Consider the following 20,027-nt stretch of genomic DNA (forward strand, 5'->3'; position numbering starts at 1 on the left):
TAGAATCAAAATGAAATCTAGGACATCTCTAGCCAATAGGTAAGTAAATCCATGTGTTTATATACAATTATGCTCTTTGGAGTTTATATTTATGAACTCTTAACCAGTCATTAGAATTGACGAGTAAGAATCCAAATGGGCTCAACCTAAAATAAAATTTAAGACTAGGACATCTCTAGTCCTATAGGTAAGTATATGCATGGGCATTTATGTATTTATGATGTATATATATATAAACCCCATGGACAGCCATTACACTTGAACAGATATGAATCCAAACTAACTCGACCTCGCTAGTTGATAGGCATGTCATTAGGTGATTTAATTGTTTTGTTTAGTTTAATTGTCAACTATTTAATTCTAAATTCTTATATGTAGAGGAGATAAATGAGATGGAAGTGAGAGTGATTTTTATACATGTTAAGGTAGTAAATTACACTCATACATCCTGCGCCGGTACTCTGTTTTTCCGGATCCTCACTCACCACTTCCAGTCTACTATTTAGGATTTCACACACACCTTCAGTATCCAAATGAGGTTCACCAAAGATTAATATATGTTGGCTCACTGTTCCTCACCATCAACAGTTCCACAGTTGTGAGCTCAAGTACATCTTCAGGTTGTTGTTTGAGCTTCACTTTTTTTGACTTCAACTCCACCTCCTCCGCATAGGTCTCTTGTCTCTTCAGGTTAGCCTCAGTAAAAAACATAATTTCACAACAATAATACTTCAAGATAAGTAATCAGTTCAAAGCATTAATTACAGGAGTGTAAGCTACAGTAAGTATATTCAATTCTGAGATAAATTTTCTGTCTCTCTTCACTCTAGAGATTAATTTGCAACAACTTAAAAACAAGAATAAATTCTGGGATTTTGAGGTCAGATGTATGTTATTGCTGGCTATTAAATGAGAGAGAAAAATGTGGAAGTGATATAGATTGGAAACAGAGTGAAATAGATCTTTCTTACCTGATAATTTGTTCCTCTATTTTTAGGATCTCTAAATTGATGTAGATAAATTTGCTTCTATGGTAATTTTTAGAACGTGGGTTAAAATTTTACCCCTTAATTTATAAGGTTTTTTTCTGTAAACCTGTAATAATATGTAATAATAGATTGTCGGATTAAAAATATACAAGATACTCATGACCTTATTGACTACCACTCAATGTGATGACAATTCTCTTTAGTGATGACCTCTCATTGTTTTCATCTTTTTTTTTGTTAGAACAGGATTGGCCAATAGGATATTGGAAAACTGGTTTTATAAGATTATAGATAATAAATTTCCCAGGGGCAGGACCGGGGAATAATGCAAATCTGTTAAAAATTACTTCTCATAATCTCATTTGTATCGCCTCATCGTCCTTCCATTGATTTATCTACCATATACTGGGCTATTGTTACCATATTAAAGATCTATATGTATATACAAATTAATGTTAGATATTTACTATGATATTAGATAATCCAGTGAGATAAAATTATCCACAACCTTGAAGATAAAAAGTCAATCCTTGACCTTGGATGTCAGCTTTTGTGGACTAAATAGAACTATTTTTTTAGAATAAATCAAATATATTAATGTCAAAAGAAGGTACTTGCAGGCACTATTTGCTTGATGGCATAAGTCCTTTTCAGGATATTGGAAAATAATTATTCATAATTTTGGTCCATTAATAGGACGTTGGAGGCTGGGGGTTGATGTGAACGCATAACCCTATCTAAGTTTACCCATGTCGTCTCTCTTTTCTCTCTCCTCTCTCTCCTCTCGTCTCCTATCCGTAGTGTTCGCCGTCCCGATATCCGTCCGATATCCGATATCGGACAACCGATATCCGATATCCGGAAAAAAATGGGACGGTTCCAGATATCGGATATCGTGCGATATCTGTCTATCAAGGGTTAGACGGATATCGGTATCCGATACCAGGGGGTGAGGACGAAGGCGGTATCGGATACCAGATATCGGAAAACCGATATACGGATATCGGTTTCGCGATATCCAGTATCGGATACCGGTTTCGGTAAAATAATCATTCATTTCGCATAGTTTTACTTAGTTAAAATAACATGAGTAGATTTCAATATGTATTTTATGCCTGTTATTATATAGTAAAAAAATTTTGTTTATCTTTTCATATGGGATAAAGGGATTCCGAGTTTACCACAAAACCCAGAATCCCTTTATCCCATGTGGAACAAATGAAAAAACGTAACATGTATATAATGATTTGGTAATACAACAAAATAACAATTCTTCTGGTGCCCCTTGCCAACGTTACCTCTGTGAGAAATGAAATGTCAGACGCACATATTTTAGAGAAACATGATTCCTGTGCTACTCATATTTTTAAAGAGCGAGGCATGAAAAGCTAGAGAGAGAGGGAGAGAGGGAGGGGGAGTGGGAGAGGGAGAGAGCGAGAACTAGAGAGAGAGAGAGGGAGAGGGCGAGAGAGAGAGAGAGAGGGAGAGGGAGAGAGAGAGACTGAGAGAGAGAGAGAGACTGAGAGAGAGCGAGAGAGAGGGAGAGAGAGAGAGAGAGAGGGAGAGGGAGCGAGAGAGAGAGAGAGAGGGAGGGCGAGAGCGCGAGAGAGAGATACTGAGAGAGAGGGAGGGCAAGAACGCGAGAGAGAGGGAGAGGGAGAGAGAGATACTGAGAGAGAGAGAGAGCGAGAGAGGGAGAGGGCGGGGACGAGAGAGAGACTGGGAGAGGGAGAGAAGGGTATTCGATGCGGATATCTAAAACCGATATCCGGTACCGTCATCCGCCCCCCTGAGATGGGAGACGGATGCCGGTATCGGACGGTAGGGAACGGCACGTCCGGGACGTGACACCCCGGACGGGACGGTGACGAATCGTGACGGACGGTGACGTGACGAACTGGTCGTCACGTCACTCGTCCAAGGATTTTCAGGAAAATCATCACCGAACCGTCACTCGTCCGCAGACCCTCGTCACCGTCACGTCACCGTCACCGTGACGGAATTTTTTTTCATTTTTATTCTTATGGTCCATTTGTTATTGTTATGTGACATAACGGCACGTCCGGGAGAGAGAGAGTGCGAGAGAGAGAGAGAGGTCGGGAGAGAGAGTGTGAGAGAGAGAGATCGGGAGAGAGAGTGCGAGAGAGAGAGAGCTCAGGAGAGAGTGTGCGAGAGAGAGAGATCGCGAGAGAGAGAGAGAGCGAAAGAGAGAGAGCTCGGGAGAGAGTGCGAGAGAGAGAGAGAGCGAGAGAGGGAGAGAACGAAAGAGAGAGAGCGAGAGAGAAAGAGGGAGCGAGAGAGGGAGAGAACGAGAGAGGGAGCGAGAGAGAGAGAGAGAGAGAGAGAGAGAGAACGAAAGAGAGAGAGAGAGACTTATTTAAAATTCCGTCACGGACGTCATCCGTGACGGATTAATTGTCACTTCACCGTCATGGGCTAACCGTCACCGTCACTGTCACCGTCACGGGCTATCCGTCACCGTCACCGTCACCGTCACAGGCCCTCTGATTCGTCACCGTCACGTCATCCGTCACGTGACCGTCACGGTGACGCGTGATGTGACAGATGACGATTGCCGATCCCTAGACGGATGGATACCTGTATCGGATATCGGCACTGTAGCAACCGATATCCGGTATCTGGATATCGGAAAAAATGGATACCGGAAAATTCAATTCCGGTATCCGATTCAGCATCCGTCCCGATACCGGTATCCGATACCGGCATCAGGACGGGCGAACACTCGGGGCTGTCCGTTTTTATCGCTTTCTCACTCCCTGTCTTTCTCTGTGTTTCTCTCTTCTCTCTCTGTTTTTTCTTCCTCTGTCTATTTGTCTTCCTCTCTCTCTCCTTATCTTCCCCTCCTCTCTGCCTGTCTTTCTCTCTCTCCTTATCTTTCCCTTCTCTCTCTGTCTTCTCTCTCTCTCTCTATCTTCCCCTCCTCTTTGTCTTCTCTCTCTCCTTATATTCCCTCCCCTCTCTCTCTGTCTTCTCTCTCTCTCCTTACATTCCCTCTCTCTCTCTCTCTGTCTTTCTCTCTCTCTCCTTATCTTTCCCTCCTCTCTGTCTTTCTCTCTCTCCTTATCTTTCCCTCCTTATCTTTCCCTCCTCTCTCTCTCTGTCTTCTCTCTCTCCTTATCTATCCCTCCTCTCTCTGTGTCTTCTCTCTCTCCTTATCTTTCCCTCCTCTCTGTCTTCTCTCTCTCCCCTTCTCTTTCCCTCCTCTCTCTCTCTGTCTTCTCTCTCTCCTTATCTATCCCTCCTCTCTCTGTGTCTTCTCTCTCTCCTTATCTTTCCCTCCTCTCTCTCTGTCTTCTCTCTCTCTCCTTATCTTTCCCTCCTCTCTCTCTCTGTCTTCTCTCTCTCCTTATCTATCCCTCCTCTCTCTGTGTCTTCTCTCTCTCCTTATCTTTCCCTCCTCTCTCTCTGTCTTCTCTCTCTCCTTATCTTTCCCTCCTCTCTCTCTCTGTCTTCTCTCTCTCCCTATCTATCCCTCCTCTCTCTCTGTCTTCTCTCTCTCCTTCTCTTTCCCCCCTCTCTCTCTCTCTTCTCTCTCCTTATCTTTCCCTCCTCTCTCTCTGTCTTCTCTCTCTCCTTACCTTTCCCTCCTCTCTCTCTGTCTTCTCTCTCTCCTTATCTTTCCCTCCTCTCTCTCTGTCTTCTCTCTCTCTCCTTATCCTTCCCTTCTCTCTCTCTGTCTTCTCTCTCTCTCCTTCTCTTTCCCTTCTCTCTCTCTGTCTTCTCTCTCTCTCTCCTTATCCTTCCCTTCTCTCTCTCTGTCTTCTCTCTCTCCTTATCTTTCCCTTCTCTCTCTCTGTCTTCTCTCTCTCTCCTTATCTTTCCCTTCTCTCTCTCTGTCTTCTCTCTCTCTCCTTATCCTTCCCTTCTCTCTCTCTGTCTTCTCTCTCTCCTTATCTTTCCCTTCTCTCTCTGTCTCTCTCTCCTTATCTTCCCCTCCTCTTTGTCTTCTCTCTCTCCTTATATTCCCTCCTCTCTCTCTGTCTTCTCTCTCTCTCCTTATCTTCACCTCCTCTCTCACTCTCTGTCTTTCTCACTCTCATTATCTTCCCCTCCTCGCTCTCTCTGTTTTTTTCTCTCTCTCTCTCTCCTTATCTTACCCTTCTCTCTCTGTCTCTCTCATCTTTCCCCTTCTTTCTCCTTACCTCTCTCTCTCTTCTTATCTTTCCGATCTTCTCTCTCTGTCTTTCTCTTTCTCCTTATCTTCCCCTCCTCTCTCTCTATTTCTCTCTCCTCATCTTCCCTCTTCTCTCTCTCCTCATCTTCCCCTCTTCTCTCTCTATTTCTCTCTCTCTCCTCATCTTCCCCCCTCTCTCTATCTCTCTCTGTCTCTCCTCATCTTCCCCTCTTCTCTTTCTCCTCATATCCCCTCTTCTCTCTCTCCTCATCTTCCCCTCTTCTCTGTTTATCTATCTCTCTCATCTACCCCTATCTCTGCTTATCTTTCCCCCACTCTCTCTCCTTATCTTTCTCTCTCTCCTCATCTTTCCCCCACTCTCTCTCCTTATCTTTCTCTCTCTCCTCCTCTTTCCCCCTCTCTCTCCTCTTTCCCCCCCCTCTCTCCTTATCTTTCTCTCTCTCCTCATCTTTCCCCCACTCTCTCTCCTTATCTTTCTCTCTCTCCTCTTTCCCCCTCTCTCTCCTCTTCCCCTCTCCTTCTCTTTCTCTCTCTCCTCCTCTTTCCCCCCCTCTCTCTCCTTTTCCTCCTCCCTCTCCTCTCACCCCCTCTCTCTCCTTATCTTTCTCTCTCCCCCCCTCTTTCCCCCCCCCTCTCTCCCTATCTTTGCCCCCCTCCCCCCCTTTTCCCCCTCTCTCTCCTTATCTTTCTCTTTCTCTTCTTATCTTTCCCTCTTCTCTCTCACTCCTCATCTTTCCCTCTTTTCTCTCCCATTTGCTGTCGTCCGCTTATTCATTTAAATCCGACCCACGGCCGATTGACCTCCACAAAAAAAAGTTTTAACTTTTAAATTTTCACATTAAATGCCCCTTTTTTCTTCTCTTTCCTTGGTTCCGTCCTGGGCCCCACCTATAAAGCGCTACTGGGCCCACCTGCTAATGGGCCTTTATAACTTTGACTTTTTCCCAGCGTGAAGCTCCGCCGCTACTTTCTTCTCGCGGCGGCTTATAACTCTTCGAGGGTTTTTCTCCAAATCAAAGTTTTCAAAGGGGAGAAATCAAAAAACGCCATGACAACGGCTCTCTACAACGTTCGAAATCTGTGGTCCACCTGAAAAGAAGAATCCCATAATTCCAAATTTCTGGATACTTATTTTAATAATCGAAATGGAAGGGGTAATTCGCAAAATTATAATATTTCTATGTGGCAGACCAAGGTTTATAATATTATTTTTAAAAAAATATTTCTTGGTCTTCCTCTGAAATTTTTTTATAATTGAGAGATAAGTATGTGAGCAGGGGAATCCCACGTGGACTGCGAGAACCTTCCGTACTTGAAACGCCTCTGAATAAAATATTTATAATAATATCCTCAACAGGACATGACGTGTAAGTATCTCCTGCCCCCCCCCCGTAAGACCGCGCTTGAAGCGCCACGTGAGATAACGGCGAATGTCTCCGTCAAACGCGGTAAAAAGTATCGTACAAAAATACCCCAATAATTTCGAGAATTACGTTATTATCTTCAACCAGACTGATGAAAGGGAGTCAGTTAGGAGGGCAAAATGGGGAAATAAAGTTTGATGGGCCGTTGGCTGACGGCGTTATCTCGACGACTGTAGATATAGAGTGAGTCGACGTCTACGCTTTTTAGTTTTCTTCTTCTTCTTCTTCATCTTCTTCTTCTTCGTCAACATCGTCGCCATAATCATCATCAGATTCTAATTGTTCTTCGATTTCAGCAAGGTGAGTAGATCAAAGGCCATCTTAATATCTCAAAAATCGATTGATCGCGGATTATGGAAGTCAATTTGTTCGATAAATTGCGTGAGTCGACGTGTTTATCATAATAATATGATTTTACATGTTCTTCGTCTTCTGCGAGGCTAGTAGATCAAAGACTTACTTAATGTCTCTAGAATCAATTGATAACGTATTGCAAAAGTAAATTTGTGCTTATGTATAGCGTGAGTCGACTTCTTTTTATAGTTTCTGCTTCTTCTTTTGTCGTTATCATAATCATCTGATTCTGCGTGTTGTTCGTCTTCTGCAAGTTTTTTAGGTCAAAAGCTTTCTGAATGTCTCTAGAAACACTTGATCAGGGATTTTGATAATAGATTTGTGCTCGATGCGTGTAGCTCTTTTCTCCGGTCATTGATTTCCTGATAAATATTTTTCTGATTCTAGATTTGACGGAAATCAAGCTGGAGTAGAGTGAGGAATCGGATTCGTTGTTATTGATCTTGTGGACGGAAGGATGGAGCAAGCGGAGAGAGGGGCTCCAACGGCGATTGCGTTAGAGTTTCCAACGCGGGATGCAGGATCGCCGGGGGATTCGCCTCCGCCGAAGCTGCCAAGGCGGTTGATGCAGCGCTTGGCAGAGGGAAGGAGCCCGCCTTTGAGCTTGGAGGAGATCGAGGCTAAACTCAGAGAGGCCGATCTGCGCAGACAGGTTATTGCTGTTCTGCTGGATTCAACTTTGGATCGCTCTATTTTCTTTCTCTGCTCAAAATTTGAAACAAAAATTAAGCTGGAAATTTCGGAAATCACATCTCAGGTGGTCGAATCATCAATTCCGGCTCTTGTTCATATTTTCTGTGTTATTCGATCTTTGTTCTACCCGATCGCTTGTCATCAAGACTTACTTTTCTGTTATTTTGTTAATTACTGTATTCTGTGCTCTCAACCGTTTACGAACTCTATTTCGGTCGAATTATATTCAGTTAACTGTGGCCACCAGCATCTAGACAACGCTTTCCGCTGTGGAAAAAAATATGAAGTTGTGGATTGATATAAATGGTTAATTGATTTAGTATTTTGGTAAGCTGTTGATTGATATAAATGTTCAAGTAATTTATTTTTTGTGTTACTCTCCACCTATTCTCTACTTCTATTATGCAGTGAACTCTATTTGAGTTCAAGTTTCTATTCTATTTACTGTCGTGACCAGCCTCTGGTCAACGTATCCCCGTGGAAAAAGTATATATTCCTGAAGTTGTGGGTTGATATAAATGGTTAATTAATCTTATTTATTTTTAATCACCCTATTTCAATACTTCCAAATTCACATGAACTTGACTTGAATCGAATCTATATTATACTTCCTGTCGTGATCAGCCTATTGGTAACGTTGCCTACTTTGGGAAAAACTTATTCCTAAAGTTTTTGATCGATCAGAACGGTTGAGTTTGATTGTTTCAAAAATTAATTTATTTCTTTTGTTCAACGTTTCAACGAAAATAGTTTATTTTTAACAAAAAGCACCCTCCTCACTATGTCTAACTGTACATGAACTTAATTGGAATTGAATCTAGATTTAATTTGTCGTTTTGAACAGCCTCTGGGGCTGGTCTGCGGTCCTCTTTTCTGGCTGTCTTGATTTGTTTGTTAAAAAGTTCCTCCGTTTTTTTTAATGATTCAAAGGCCATGTTTTCTAAAATCTCTTGTCGCCTCAATTGCTAAAACTATTTTTGAAACAGAAATTCCACGAATGGTTATCAAGCAAGGCCCGACCTAGAGTGAGGAGCCCATCATCTTGGTCATCTCAAGAGATAGACCTTGGTAGCAGGTTGGAAGCAAAGCTTTGTGCTGCGGAACAGAACAGGTACCCTAATCTGTCACTGTATATTGATAAGTATCCGAGAGTTCTTATCAAAGAAGATAGGATAGTGGATAACTTTTGGCAAGATTGTGGCTGGGAACTCAGAGGGCGGGGAAGACCACCAGGAAGATCATCAGAAGAGGGAGAAATCACACTGGCAGAATGAACATCTATGGGGAGAGAGATACAAGAGTCGAAAAAAACTCTTTTATTACTTCTTGGCTGCCCTTCTAAAGGGCGGTCTGCCTTACTTTAGGAGGAATACATGCAGAGTGGAAAATGATGAAAATACCCCTACCAGGTAAAATGATGAAACTACCCTAGATACGATGGGGATCATCATATCATTAATTTTGAATTTAAAAAAATTCTTTAAAGTACACAAGCAATTCATGTGCACCCTGTAGAGTAAATAATAGCAATAAGTTTTCTGAGTGAAAATGGCCTCTGCTCTTATACTCTATTTTCTGAACCAACTTAAGGGCATAAATTTATCCATTACAGGGGTTGTGTAAAACATTCAAACTTTGGACCATCACATTCCTTTTTTCTCTGGGAAATCTTATTGCTTTAGTTGATATCAATGATAGGTTGAGTCTTCTGCAAAGAGCTAAAATGCGATTAGCAAGGCTTGATGAGCTGCGGCAAGCTGCAAAGATTGGTGCAGTTCTACGTTTTGAGAGGGAGCGAAGAGAATTGGGCAAGAAGATGAAGTCTCGGATTCAACAAGCAGAGACAAACAGATTGCTTCTATTACAGGCTCACTTGCAGCGAAGAGCTGCTGCTCAGGAGAGGAAAAATCAGTCATTAATGAAGAGGATTTATCGAGAAAACAAGTATAGAGAATGTGTTCAGAGGGCAATCCTCCAGAAGAGAAGTGCCGCAGAGAGAAAACGATTGGGATTTCTCGAAGCCGAGAAGACTCGGGCACAGGCAAGAGTGATGAGAGCCCAGAGAGTGGCTATGTCAGTATACCATCAACGGGAGGCTGAGAGGAGGAAAATGAGAGAAAAATTGGAAGCTAGGCTTCTAAGGGTAAAAAAAGTTTTGAGTTTTTTCTGTTATTAAACAATTTAGTTTTCTGATCTAACCCATTATTCTGGAGCAGGCAAAGATCCAGAGGACTGAATATCTGAAGCAGAGAGGAAATCCCCATTGTTCTAGGAACGCCGAAATACTCTCTCGAAAACTCGCAAGGTTTGAAATTTTGGTTAAGAATTTCTTTCTAAAGAAAAAATTTAAGCGTCTTCACTCACACTTTCAGGTGCTGGAAACAGTTTGTAAGGACGAAGAAAACAACCTGCGCCCTAGCTAAATCATTTGAATCTCTGGGGATCAGTGAGGAACTCGTCAAGCTGATGCCATTTGAGCATCTTGCAGCCCGTATCGGATCACCGTCATCCCTTGAAGTGACGAAAACATTGCTTGGCCGGTTCGAGAACCGCCTCTTTCTCTCTCTTTCTTCAAACTCATCTACTCCAGAAAACATAGATCATCTCTTGAAAAGAGTAGTCTCTCCGAGGAAGAAATCTTCTCTCACTAAAACAACCCGAACCAAGGCACAGTCAAAGAAAGAGCCGACTAGAACATCAAGGTATCCTGTCCGAGTTGTTCTGTGCGCTTATATGATTCTTGGCCATCCGGACGCTGTTTTCAGTGGGAGAGGCGAGCGGGAAATTGAGCTAGCTGATAAAGCACTCTCCTTTGTGAGAGAATTTGAAATCTTGGTCCGGGTTTCCATGAATGGCATTCAGACTTCTCTGGATGCAGAAAAGAGGGTGAGCTTCAGATCACAGCTGGTGTCTTTTGATTTGGCGTGGCGGTCTTATCTCTATAGCTTTGTGGTGTGGAAAGTCAAAGATGCGAAACTGCTAGAGGAAGACTTGGTCAGGGCAGCCTGCCAGCTGGAGCTATCCATGATGCACAAGTTTAAGCTGTCTAATGAAGGAGAAGAACCTGACCTCAACCATGATATGAGAGCCATTCAGAATCAGGTACCTTGATTGTATTTGACGGATAACATCTGAGAATCCTGTTCTTCATGCATCTATGTATAATGGGTTAAGACATTCTTTTGTTACCTATGTGAGCCATTCAGAATCATTAAATTGAATTATATTTGATGGATATTCACTCTCAAACGTAACTTCAACCCGACTGACAATTCTAGGTTGCCCTCCTAAATGGAGGCCTACACATGTTTAAAGAAAAAGAGAGAAGTCCCAGTGACTAAAGATTGAAATGCCCCTAATAGGCTTAAGTGCAGAAGATGATCTTGTTCTGTGATTGATTTGATCTCCACATTATATCCATCACCAGCTAGATTTCAAATATGTATGAGTGCAATGTTTTCAGTTTTACTGAGATGTTTCTATAATTTTATGGATGATTTCTCGGTTGTTAATTCTTCTTTTGATTCATTTCCATTGTTCTGTGATTGGCTTGACATCCACATAATATCCATCACCAGCAACATTTCAAAGATGTATGAGTGCAATGTTTTCATAGATTTCTGTTCTACCCATAGTCGGTTTGACTAATTTTTATCCATTTATGAGAACCGTGCAGAAACAGGTACTTCTATGGTATTTGATGGATAATCTCTAAGATTTCTGTTCTTCCTGCATCTATCTAGGATGAGTTTAACGTTTTTTTTTATTATTTTTGAGAGCCATTCATTAGCAGGCACCAGAATCCTAATTTGACAGATAATGTTATTCCTGTCAATGATATTTAAATTTCTATGTTGATTTTTTTTCAATTGTGGTGGATTTAGGTGAATGAGGACCAGCAACTTCTTAGAGAGAGAGTCAAACACCTCAGCGGAATTTCTGGGATTGAGAGGATGGAATCTGCAATATCTGAAACCCGTTCCAAATACTTTGAGCAGAAGGGAAATGGAGGCACGATCACGCCCTCAGTTTCCCGTGCCTCTTCCCCGTCAAAGAGCCCCGTCAATGGGTCCACTGACTCATCAACCATCTTCTTGAACTCCAATGAGAAGCAATATCGCGTTGACCACACAACCAAGTCAACCAGGGTCGTTCGCTCCTTGTTCAAAGATGACTGCTCTTCCACCCCCAAGCCCTCTGCCCCCACTCCAAAGCTTGCCGAGGAGAATGAAGTGTTGGTCAACGAGATGCTTCACCAGGTTCATCTCTCCTCCATGGTTGACCCAAAAGTCAACTTCAATGGAGATGGAAGAATTAAGGTTTGAACCCGTTGACTCGAGGATTTTTTCAAAAAAAGGCCTCAATAATTATTATTTGAAGTTCCTGATCTAATATGTTAGAACATTTTTTAGATTTCATATTATATAATATGATTTACAAATCGAGATTCATGATCTTTAAGACCTTTGACAATATTTTTATGCATTGAATTGGCCTTGTGGCCCGTGTGAAAGGGCATTTCTATCTGTCTTGATGGCTGAAAAATTGGTTACCTAGCCTCTATTCAAAATAATGAACTGTGTACACTCCACTTCAATAAAACTTTTAGTTTGGCTGCCAGGAAAAGATAAAAGAGACGATGGAGAGGGCATTCTGGGATGGAGTGGCGGAGTCTCTGGTGAAAGGGAAGGCAGACTATGAGACCTTGATCAGTCTTGTGAAGGAAGTTAGAGAAGAACTCTTTGCAATGAGCCCTAAGAGCTGGAAGGACGAGATCCATGGCCGCATCGATCTTGAGATACTCTCCCAGGTGAATGGAAATATTATTTTTACTTCTCTTATCATAGTCCCAATCAAACTGATACAGTTCCAACCCTATTTAGGGATATATAGGGGTATTTGGTTTTTTGCCTCATGCACTTTTCCTTGTCTACAAGGTAGCCTTACCTTTGGGGGAGGCAGACAAGAAATATCAAGAAGTTGTTACTTTTCCCCGTCTTTAATGTTTGGGGAATCCAAAAATCCGTCATTGTCATCGGCTGCTGCTTGACTGACAGTGACAATTGCGTCATCTTCCGTCGTCATCTGAGAGAGACTAACGAAGGGATAATGACATGAGGTGACGACAAGACAAGATCGTCAGTGTGATCATTGTCACGACAGAGTACAAGTGACCAACGACAATTTCGTCATCTTCGTCCTGCGAGGACTAATGACAGGAATGATGATGACTTATCATCATCATACCGGTCTCTTCTGTCCTCTGTCTCACTCCCTCCAGTCCCAGATGTTTCCTTCCCTCGATTATCATGCCCTCATCGCTTGTCCCCGGGTGATCCCTGCCTTGCCTGATTGTCCAATCTGCTATTGGTTCATATCACAAAAATTTGAGATTATATGAAGATCACTGATGATGAGCTTCCATCAGGTACTGCATTCGGGGGGACGAGATGATATTTATCTTCAAGAGATCATGGAGTATGCGTTGGGTTTGCTCGTGAAGCTTGCTGCTCCAGCAAAGGAGGATGAGATGAGGAAGACCCACCTGAACTTCTTCTCTGAACTAGCTTCACACGAATCGGGCCCTTCGGCAACAGCAGTGGTCAAGGGCCTTCGCTTCGTCCTGGAACAGATCCGGGTATGTTGTTTATCTACCTTTTTTATCTGCGGTAATATCTCTTTCTTCAGATAAAGTGAGATAAGATATTTAATCTCTCTTATGTCGCTCTTTAGTAATATTTATGTCAATATCTCTTGTGTCCCTCTCTTTCTCTCTCTCAATTTCTATATCTGCTGGTAAACGAATGAATATGTATATCTATCTCTCTGATGCCTCTCATTATCTTTATGTCAATAAATATATCCACTGGTGAAGGAATGAATTGTGACTGATATCTATTTCTCTTTTGCCTCTCTATATCTTTATCTATATTCTCTCTGCTGCTAAAGGAATGAATTGTGATATTTATCTCTCTGCGAACAAATGAATAAATTTTGGTATCTTTCTTCAATGCCTCTATCTCTCTCTACTTTTATTTTAGCAATACTTCTCTATATATTGGTAAAGGAATGAATAGTGATTGATATATATCTCTCTAATCTCTCTTTATCTTTATTTTACCACTACTGGAAAAGGAATGAATAGTGATTGATATAGATATATTATTTTACCTCTACTGGAAAAGGGATGAATTGTGATTGATATATATCTCTCCTATGTCTCTCTCTCTATCTTTATTTTACCTCTACTGAAAAAGGAATGAATAGTGATTGATATATTTATATCTCTCTAATGTCTCTCTCTCTATCTTTATTTTACCTCTACTGGAAAACGAATGAATAGTGATTGATATCTATCTCTCCTATGTCTCTCGCTCTATCTTTATCTATTGCAATATCTTTTTCTAATGGTAAAGAATGAATTATGGGGGTTTTACACAGGCGCTGAAGGAGGAGATAAGTAGGGCTCGGATACAGATGATGGAACCCATCATAAGAGGCCCGGCGGGGGTGGAATACTTGCAAAAGGCATTTGGCAAGCGCTTCGGGCCGCCCTCTGATGCCGCTACTGCACTCCCTCTCACTGCTCAGTGGATCTCCTCATGTGCCCAAGATTGTCACCAGGAGTGGCAACAACATGTTGCACTCCTTTCCTCTCAATCAACTTTAGAGGCCCAAGTAAGACTCATTCATCCGTATTTCTCTCTCTACCCATAGAACTATTGGTATCTTTCTTCATCTCTCTCTCCATGGCTCTGTCTCTCTACCTCTCTCTCTTCACACCCATCAAACTATCATTATCTTTCTCTTTTCACTCTCTCTCTCTCACCCTCCCCCTCCCTCTCTATATCTCCACCCACATAAATAACATCACTCTCTCTCCTCTTTTCAATGTGTTTATCCCTTTTTATCAATCCATAATTTTCGCTCTGTATCCTTCCACCATCTCCCCAATCCATAATCCCCCGCCTATAATCTTAGCTTTATCTCTCTCTCTCTCTCTCTCTTCATACCCATCAAACTATCATTATCTTTCTCTCTTTTCACTCTCTCTCTCAACCTCCCCCTCCCCCTCCATATCTCCACCCACATAAATAACATCTCTCTCTCCTCTTTTCAATGTGTTTATCCCTTTTTATCAATCCATAATTTTCGCTCTGTATCCTTCCCACCATCTCCCCAATCCATAATCCCCCACCTATAATCTTAGCTTTATCTGGGATTATTTATTGATCCATCAGCACATTGACCTGAGTGCATCTCTCTCTCACTTGACAACCATCTCTCTCTAGCAGGGTCTTCCTCCTGCAACTTCGCTACGGAGCGGGGGACGAACCCCGGGCCTCACAGTCGGCAGCCCTCCACCATCGCAGGCCTTAAGTAATTCAGGTACGTGTGTGATAATTGATGGCTTTAGAGTTGTGATACTTGGCAAAGTCTGTTTTTATTTGTAATATTATTAGCTTTAACCTGGGCGTGAACGATGTTGAATAGGAGGAAGAGATGTGATTGCAGAGTGCAAGGGAGAGAAGATCGATGTACTCGTCAGGCTTGGGCTGTTGAAGCTGGCAAGAGAAGTTGAGGGACTGACGAAAGAGACCGTCCCAGAAACCTTCCAACTCAACTGGCTCCGCCTCAGAAACGCCCAGTCCCTGCTCCAGAACACCCTTGTCATCTGCACCAGGTCTCTCTCTCTCTAACCTCAGTTTTCTAAAAGTTTTTATCTTTTACCTTTCTCTCTCTAAATGTTTTTTATTATTTTAGAGCTCCTCTCTTTCTCTATCTACTTTCTCTCTCCCTTTTACAGTGCAGGGACGCAGACGGGGTGTCTTTTTGTCCCGGGACAAAAACTGTCCCGTCCAAAAATACAGACGAATTCCGGGACGAAAATTCGTCCCAGGGACCATCGGATGGGACGGTTTTCGTCTCATGGGATGAAGAAATCGTCCGTCCGGAGGTCTTGGACGTTGGACGGACGAATCTGGACGGAAAAACCGCCGGATTCACATCCGACGGTTGAGATGTAGCCACGTTGCCTCACAATGACAATTTGCATCAAAGTCCCTGTTTTTTACAACACCCCTCAGAAATAATTGTACATATGGCCCTTTGCATTCTCTCTCCTCCTAAATGCCCTAAATAACTTATAAAAATCTATATTAATATATTAAAATATAGAATGGGTTTTTTCGTCCGGGGCGATTGACGGGACAAAAATTCGTCCCGGGAGGACCGGACGGGACAGTTTTTTCGTCGCGGGACAAAAAAATCGTCCCGGTCCTTCGTCCCTGCACTGAATCCGGACGTCGGACGGGACAAAATTCGTCCCATCCATCGTCCACGTCCGGGACGATCCGGAACTATACTCCCACTCCTCTAACTCTTTATCTGCCTTCTTATTTGCAGCTTGTTAGTTCTCCGACAGACCCTGATCAGTCATTCATCAACGCCGTCCACAGCAGAGCTAGAGACGGCGGTGTCCATCGCGGCGGGTAAGCTCACTGGCTTAGTAGACCAGAGCCCCAACTTAGGCTTGGTGGAGATCGTGGCGGCGCTGACAGCGCCGCCGCTGCCGGAGAATCTCCAGCAGAGTGGACATGTGATGGCCCGCTTGCTCTCCAAAAGCTTGCAAGCCAACGATCCTGTATTCGTCAAAGTCTCCGGGGCCGTCCACGCAGCCGCCAGAGAACTCGTCCTCGGCGGCGGCGCTGCCCACGATCGCGCCGCCTCAGCCTTGCGCCGCGTTGGTGGCTCCGCCATGCTGAGTCGCCTGTTGACCGCAGCGGAGTCCGTTGCCACTGTGGCCAGTGTCTCGGTCAAGGTTCACTGTCCTTGGTACGCCCCCCTGGTCAACGGCACTGGCTAGGCCTGCCACGTGTATATTCATATATGTAGATATAATATGTATCATCCCTCCAGTGTATATCTGTACATGTATATGCACATTAATGCACAGATTATGGGACAGGAGATGTACCATTAAAGTTGTTTAATAAGCATGGAACGGTTGATGTAGATGAGAGTAAAAAGCCATCCTGGAGAGATAGATGGAGTTGTGGGGCATGAAATAAAAGTTGTTCATTTGTTTACCTCCGTTATTGGGGGATGACATATTCATGATAGAACAGGATTAATTAGGAGAGAGAGATAGTGAGATAGAGAGAGAGAGAGATGGGGGGTGTGACGTACTTGGTCACTCTAATCAGCATTGGAGTTTTCCCTTACCTGCAAATGAAGGAAATTCTCAGGTTAAAAATGAGGAATAAAATATCACCAGCATGATAAATGAATTAAAGTGTCATCAACAAATCCAAATAGATTAAGGCGGTTTAAAGATTAATGCGCTTTCTCTAAACAACCAAATCATTTGTTTTATTACATATTTCCTGTTCTTTTGGGTATATATTACACGTTGTAATCTCGACTCATGAATTTTTGAACTCATATGTAAATATAATTACAAAAAAAGAGCCTAAAAGAAAGTGAAAAAATGGAATAATAATTCTGCACATGCGGAATAATAATAAACGAAGAAGGAACAAAGAACTTACAGGCGAAGGAGAAAGCGATTCATTTACTGAAGATCTCTCAAATATGAAGGAACACTCGTTGTAAGCTGATCCCACGCCGACCCCGGCACCGAACGCCACGGCAGCCCACCGCGTCACCGGTGAACCTGCAACCAGAAATTATAAAAAATAATTTCTGGCTCTGTAAAAATAAAATAGTTCTCTCCTCAGATTTAAGGAAAATAATATTTCTTGATGATTTCAGTAGAATTCGATTACATTAACATGAGAGAGGATATTATTTTATCATCAACTAGTGTTAAAATTGAAGAGCTCGGTTATTGCAAAAAAAGAGTTCCTGTTAGAAATATAAAGCTTGTTGTCAATTGTTGAGGTCAATGGAATAACCACCAGATGAAACAAATCTATCATGAAACAAGAAACGATGACTCCCATAAGCTCATTGTTAATCCATTCATAACATTATCTAGAAAAATCCAAAGGACTGAGGATCACCAAGCACAAAATCCTTGCCAAACAATTAGACAGATGAAAATGTATAAATAAATCCCCATAAGATCAATATAGTGTCAAATATCTTTCCAAAGGCGATAGAAATAAGAAAAAGTGTCAAATTTTAATGGTAAACAATGTAAGCATGCGTATTTCTAAGACAGTAAGATGCAAGAAAAAAGATTGCCAATACACTTCAGGCTGATTCCTGCATCTTATGATTCTCACATCTTATCCTCGTATCTGTCAGCATTTTAGCCCATTAGGGACACTTTAGTCATTTGATATTTAGGATTGATAGCTTCCTTAATGTATAAATACATGTCGCCCTACATTGGGAGGGCAGTCAAGAATTATGTAAGATCAAACTCTTGGCTCACTATCTCAATCCTTCCCATCTCGGGGCACTTCTCTTGGCCCTCAGCAATACCCCATCCCCGTGATCATCTCACCGGATCTTCAACCGGCTTCCCTCAAATCCAATCCCTACCCCTGCCAATTGGCTCTCGTATGGTCTCCGACCATGTCTTCTCTGTTCGAACCCTCTTATTAATCTCATTCTACTCTGACCCCTGGAACATCTACCTCACATCTTTATTTCCACTTTCAGATACAAACCTACGTCAAGGTTCATATCAATTTGCCTTAAAACAAACTCTTTGGAAGTGAAAATTGAGATTGTCCTAAAAAATATGAATAGGGGTTAATGTAAAGAGGTATTCCTGTAGTTTATGAGATCACCATTTTTTTTTAATATTACTATTCGAAATATTTTGGAATCAGAATTCTAAAGAACAAATAACTTTTCGATTTTTGGTACAGAATCAGTGGGGACAGTCGAGATTCAGCAGAATTTCATATGGAAATAAACTCTGCTTTGGTTCCAAGCACACTGATAACTAACTTCAAGTAGAGAAACCAACAAATTTTAAGCCCACTTAACTGCAAGCCCTTCTCCATCTTAAACACACTTAATCGGGTTTCGGTAGTGCAAAACTATATGAAAGGAGAATCCTCGGAACAGGGGCAACAAATCATAAATCTACCTCAGAAAAAAATATTGAATTATCCGCATTTTTATTCAACCTACCCATGTTCATAATCCTGATGTTCCCCCACTAAGTATCGAGGAAGCTGCTTCAGCAATAAGTGGAGAAGAAGACGGATTAAAAAAAATACAGAAAAAAACAAGAACACTTTTGATTTAACCCCGATTGTACGATCATAAGTTCCATTGGCCCCATTTAGGAAGTTGCTTCTCACACCAGAATAAGACAATGCGCCAAATCCACACTATACACAGTTCCAACTGCGGCGAACAACCTCGAAAATCTGTCTCAACGAAAGATTAACACATACCGCTCCAAATTCCAAACCAGGACCAATCGAACAAGAATCACGAAACTACACCGTCGCCAAATTCGTAGAACCCTAACACATCAATTCCGAGCCAGCAAAAGACACAAATAACAAAAAATGACGAAAAAAACCCCGGAATTCCAAAATTCTTACAAATTTTGAAGGTATGATTCTCCGAGACTAGAAAACATGAATCAATAGGAAGAGAGAGAGGAAGAGAGAATCGAAGAACTCACGGAGAAGAAGAAGACCGCTGAAAGCTCCGGCGGCGGTGGAGTAGACGACTCTGCGCAGTGCAAGATCGAGACACGCGTCCCATTTCTCGTCCAGATCGTACTGCGCTGGCAGCAGCTTCTTCCCCTCCGCCATTGAAGAGAGAGAGAGAGAGAGAGAGAGAGAGAAAGAGAGAAACTGTAGAAAATAGGAATTTCTGCAACTCGTCTCCTTTAAATAGGAGAAGGGGACGCGATCTAACGATCATCCGACGGCCAGGATTAATCAAGCCTCTTATCGGGCGGGGGTGATTAAATGTCGAGAATGTTAAATGTAGATATTTAAATTATGTTAAATGTATAAACTAGATGAGTCAGGGAGACTAATATCATAGATATTCACTTGAAGAAAAGCAAGTTGTGAGTTAATTTCCTGGTTCATTACCCTATATTTATGCCTTTTATTATTTATTTATCGTTAGTTGTTATATAATTGAGACAGATGGAATGCAAATAAGTCAGCTATAGGGAACGGCACGTCCGGACGGGACGGTGACGAATCGTGACGGACAGTGACGTGACAAACTGGTAGTCACGTCACCGTCACATCACTCGTCCAAGGATTTTCAGGAAAATCGTCACCGAACCGTCACTTGTCCGCAGACCCTCGTCATCGTCACATCACCGTCACGGAACTTTTTTTCATTTTTATAGGTTATGTATTTTTATTCTTATGGACCATTTGTTATTGTTATGTGACATAACGGCACGTCCGGGAGAGAGAGTGCGAGAGAGAGAGAGATTGGGAGAGAGAGAGA

At 42.2% G+C, this 20,027-nt stretch overlaps 2 protein-coding genes across 5 annotated transcripts; one reads left to right on the plus strand and one right to left on the minus strand.

Annotated features, from left to right (window-relative positions):
- Nucleotides 1-6,754: 6,754 nt before the first annotated feature.
- LOC144711194 (T-complex protein 11) lies at nt 6,755-16,631 on the plus strand. 4 transcript variants are annotated; one of them, XM_078585121.1, is made up of 13 exons: nt 6,755-6,869; nt 7,311-7,575; nt 8,603-8,727; nt 9,315-9,759; nt 9,833-9,921; nt 9,989-10,718; nt 11,501-11,935; nt 12,226-12,426; nt 13,045-13,254; nt 14,058-14,294; nt 14,909-15,005; nt 15,111-15,300; nt 16,023-16,631. In XM_078585121.1, the coding sequence occupies exons 2-13, from the start codon at nt 7,381-7,383 to the stop codon at nt 16,480-16,482; spliced, it is 3,414 nt and encodes a 1,137-aa protein (XP_078441247.1). In that variant the 5' UTR covers nt 6,755-6,869; nt 7,311-7,380; the 3' UTR covers nt 16,483-16,631. The 4 variants fall into 4 exon arrangements, with proteins under 4 accessions (XP_078441247.1, XP_078441249.1, XP_078441250.1 ...); XM_078585123.1 differs by having other exon boundaries at nt 14,912-15,005; XM_078585124.1 differs by having other exon boundaries at nt 12,238-12,426.
- A 2-nt stretch (nt 16,632-16,633) lies between these two features.
- Nucleotides 16,634-19,413, minus strand: LOC144711195 (MICOS complex subunit MIC10-like). Its single transcript, XM_078585126.1, has 3 exons — nt 19,234-19,413; nt 17,168-17,292; nt 16,634-16,841 (listed from the first exon to the last, which is right to left on the minus strand). The coding sequence occupies exons 1-3, from the start codon at nt 19,364-19,366 to the stop codon at nt 16,815-16,817; spliced, it is 285 nt and encodes a 94-aa protein (XP_078441252.1). The 5' UTR covers nt 19,367-19,413; the 3' UTR covers nt 16,634-16,814.
- Between the last annotated feature and the right edge of the window lie 614 nt (nt 19,414-20,027).

Source organism: Wolffia australiana, chromosome 13 (assembly GCF_029677425.1).
Source record: "Wolffia australiana isolate 7733 chromosome 13, ASM2967742v1".
NCBI classification, from domain to species: Eukaryota; Viridiplantae; Streptophyta; class Magnoliopsida; order Alismatales; family Araceae; genus Wolffia; species Wolffia australiana.

Excerpts from the sequence above, each read along its gene's own strand:
- LOC144711195 (XM_078585126.1), bottom strand. The coding sequence starts at position 19,366 with ATGGCGGAGGGGAAGAAGCTGCTGCCAGCGCAGTACGATCTGGACGAG. Across the intron at positions 17,293-19,233 it reads CAGCGGTCTTCTTCTTCTCC|GTTCACCGGTGACGCGGTGG; the intron begins GTGAGTTCTTCG and ends TTCTGGTTGCAG. Across the intron at positions 16,842-17,167 it reads AATCGCTTTCTCCTTCGCCT|GTAAGGGAAAACTCCAATGC; the intron begins GTAAGTTCTTTG and ends CTTCATTTGCAG.
- LOC144711194 (XM_078585121.1), top strand. The coding sequence starts at position 7,381 with ATGGAGCAAGCGGAGAGAGGGGCTCCAACGGCGATTGCGTTAGAGTTT. Across the intron at positions 10,719-11,500 it reads TGAGAGCCATTCAGAATCAG|GTGAATGAGGACCAGCAACT; the intron begins GTACCTTGATTG and ends TGGTGGATTTAG. Across the intron at positions 15,006-15,110 it reads GCAGGCCTTAAGTAATTCAG|GAGGAAGAGATGTGATTGCA; the intron begins GTACGTGTGTGA and ends GATGTTGAATAG.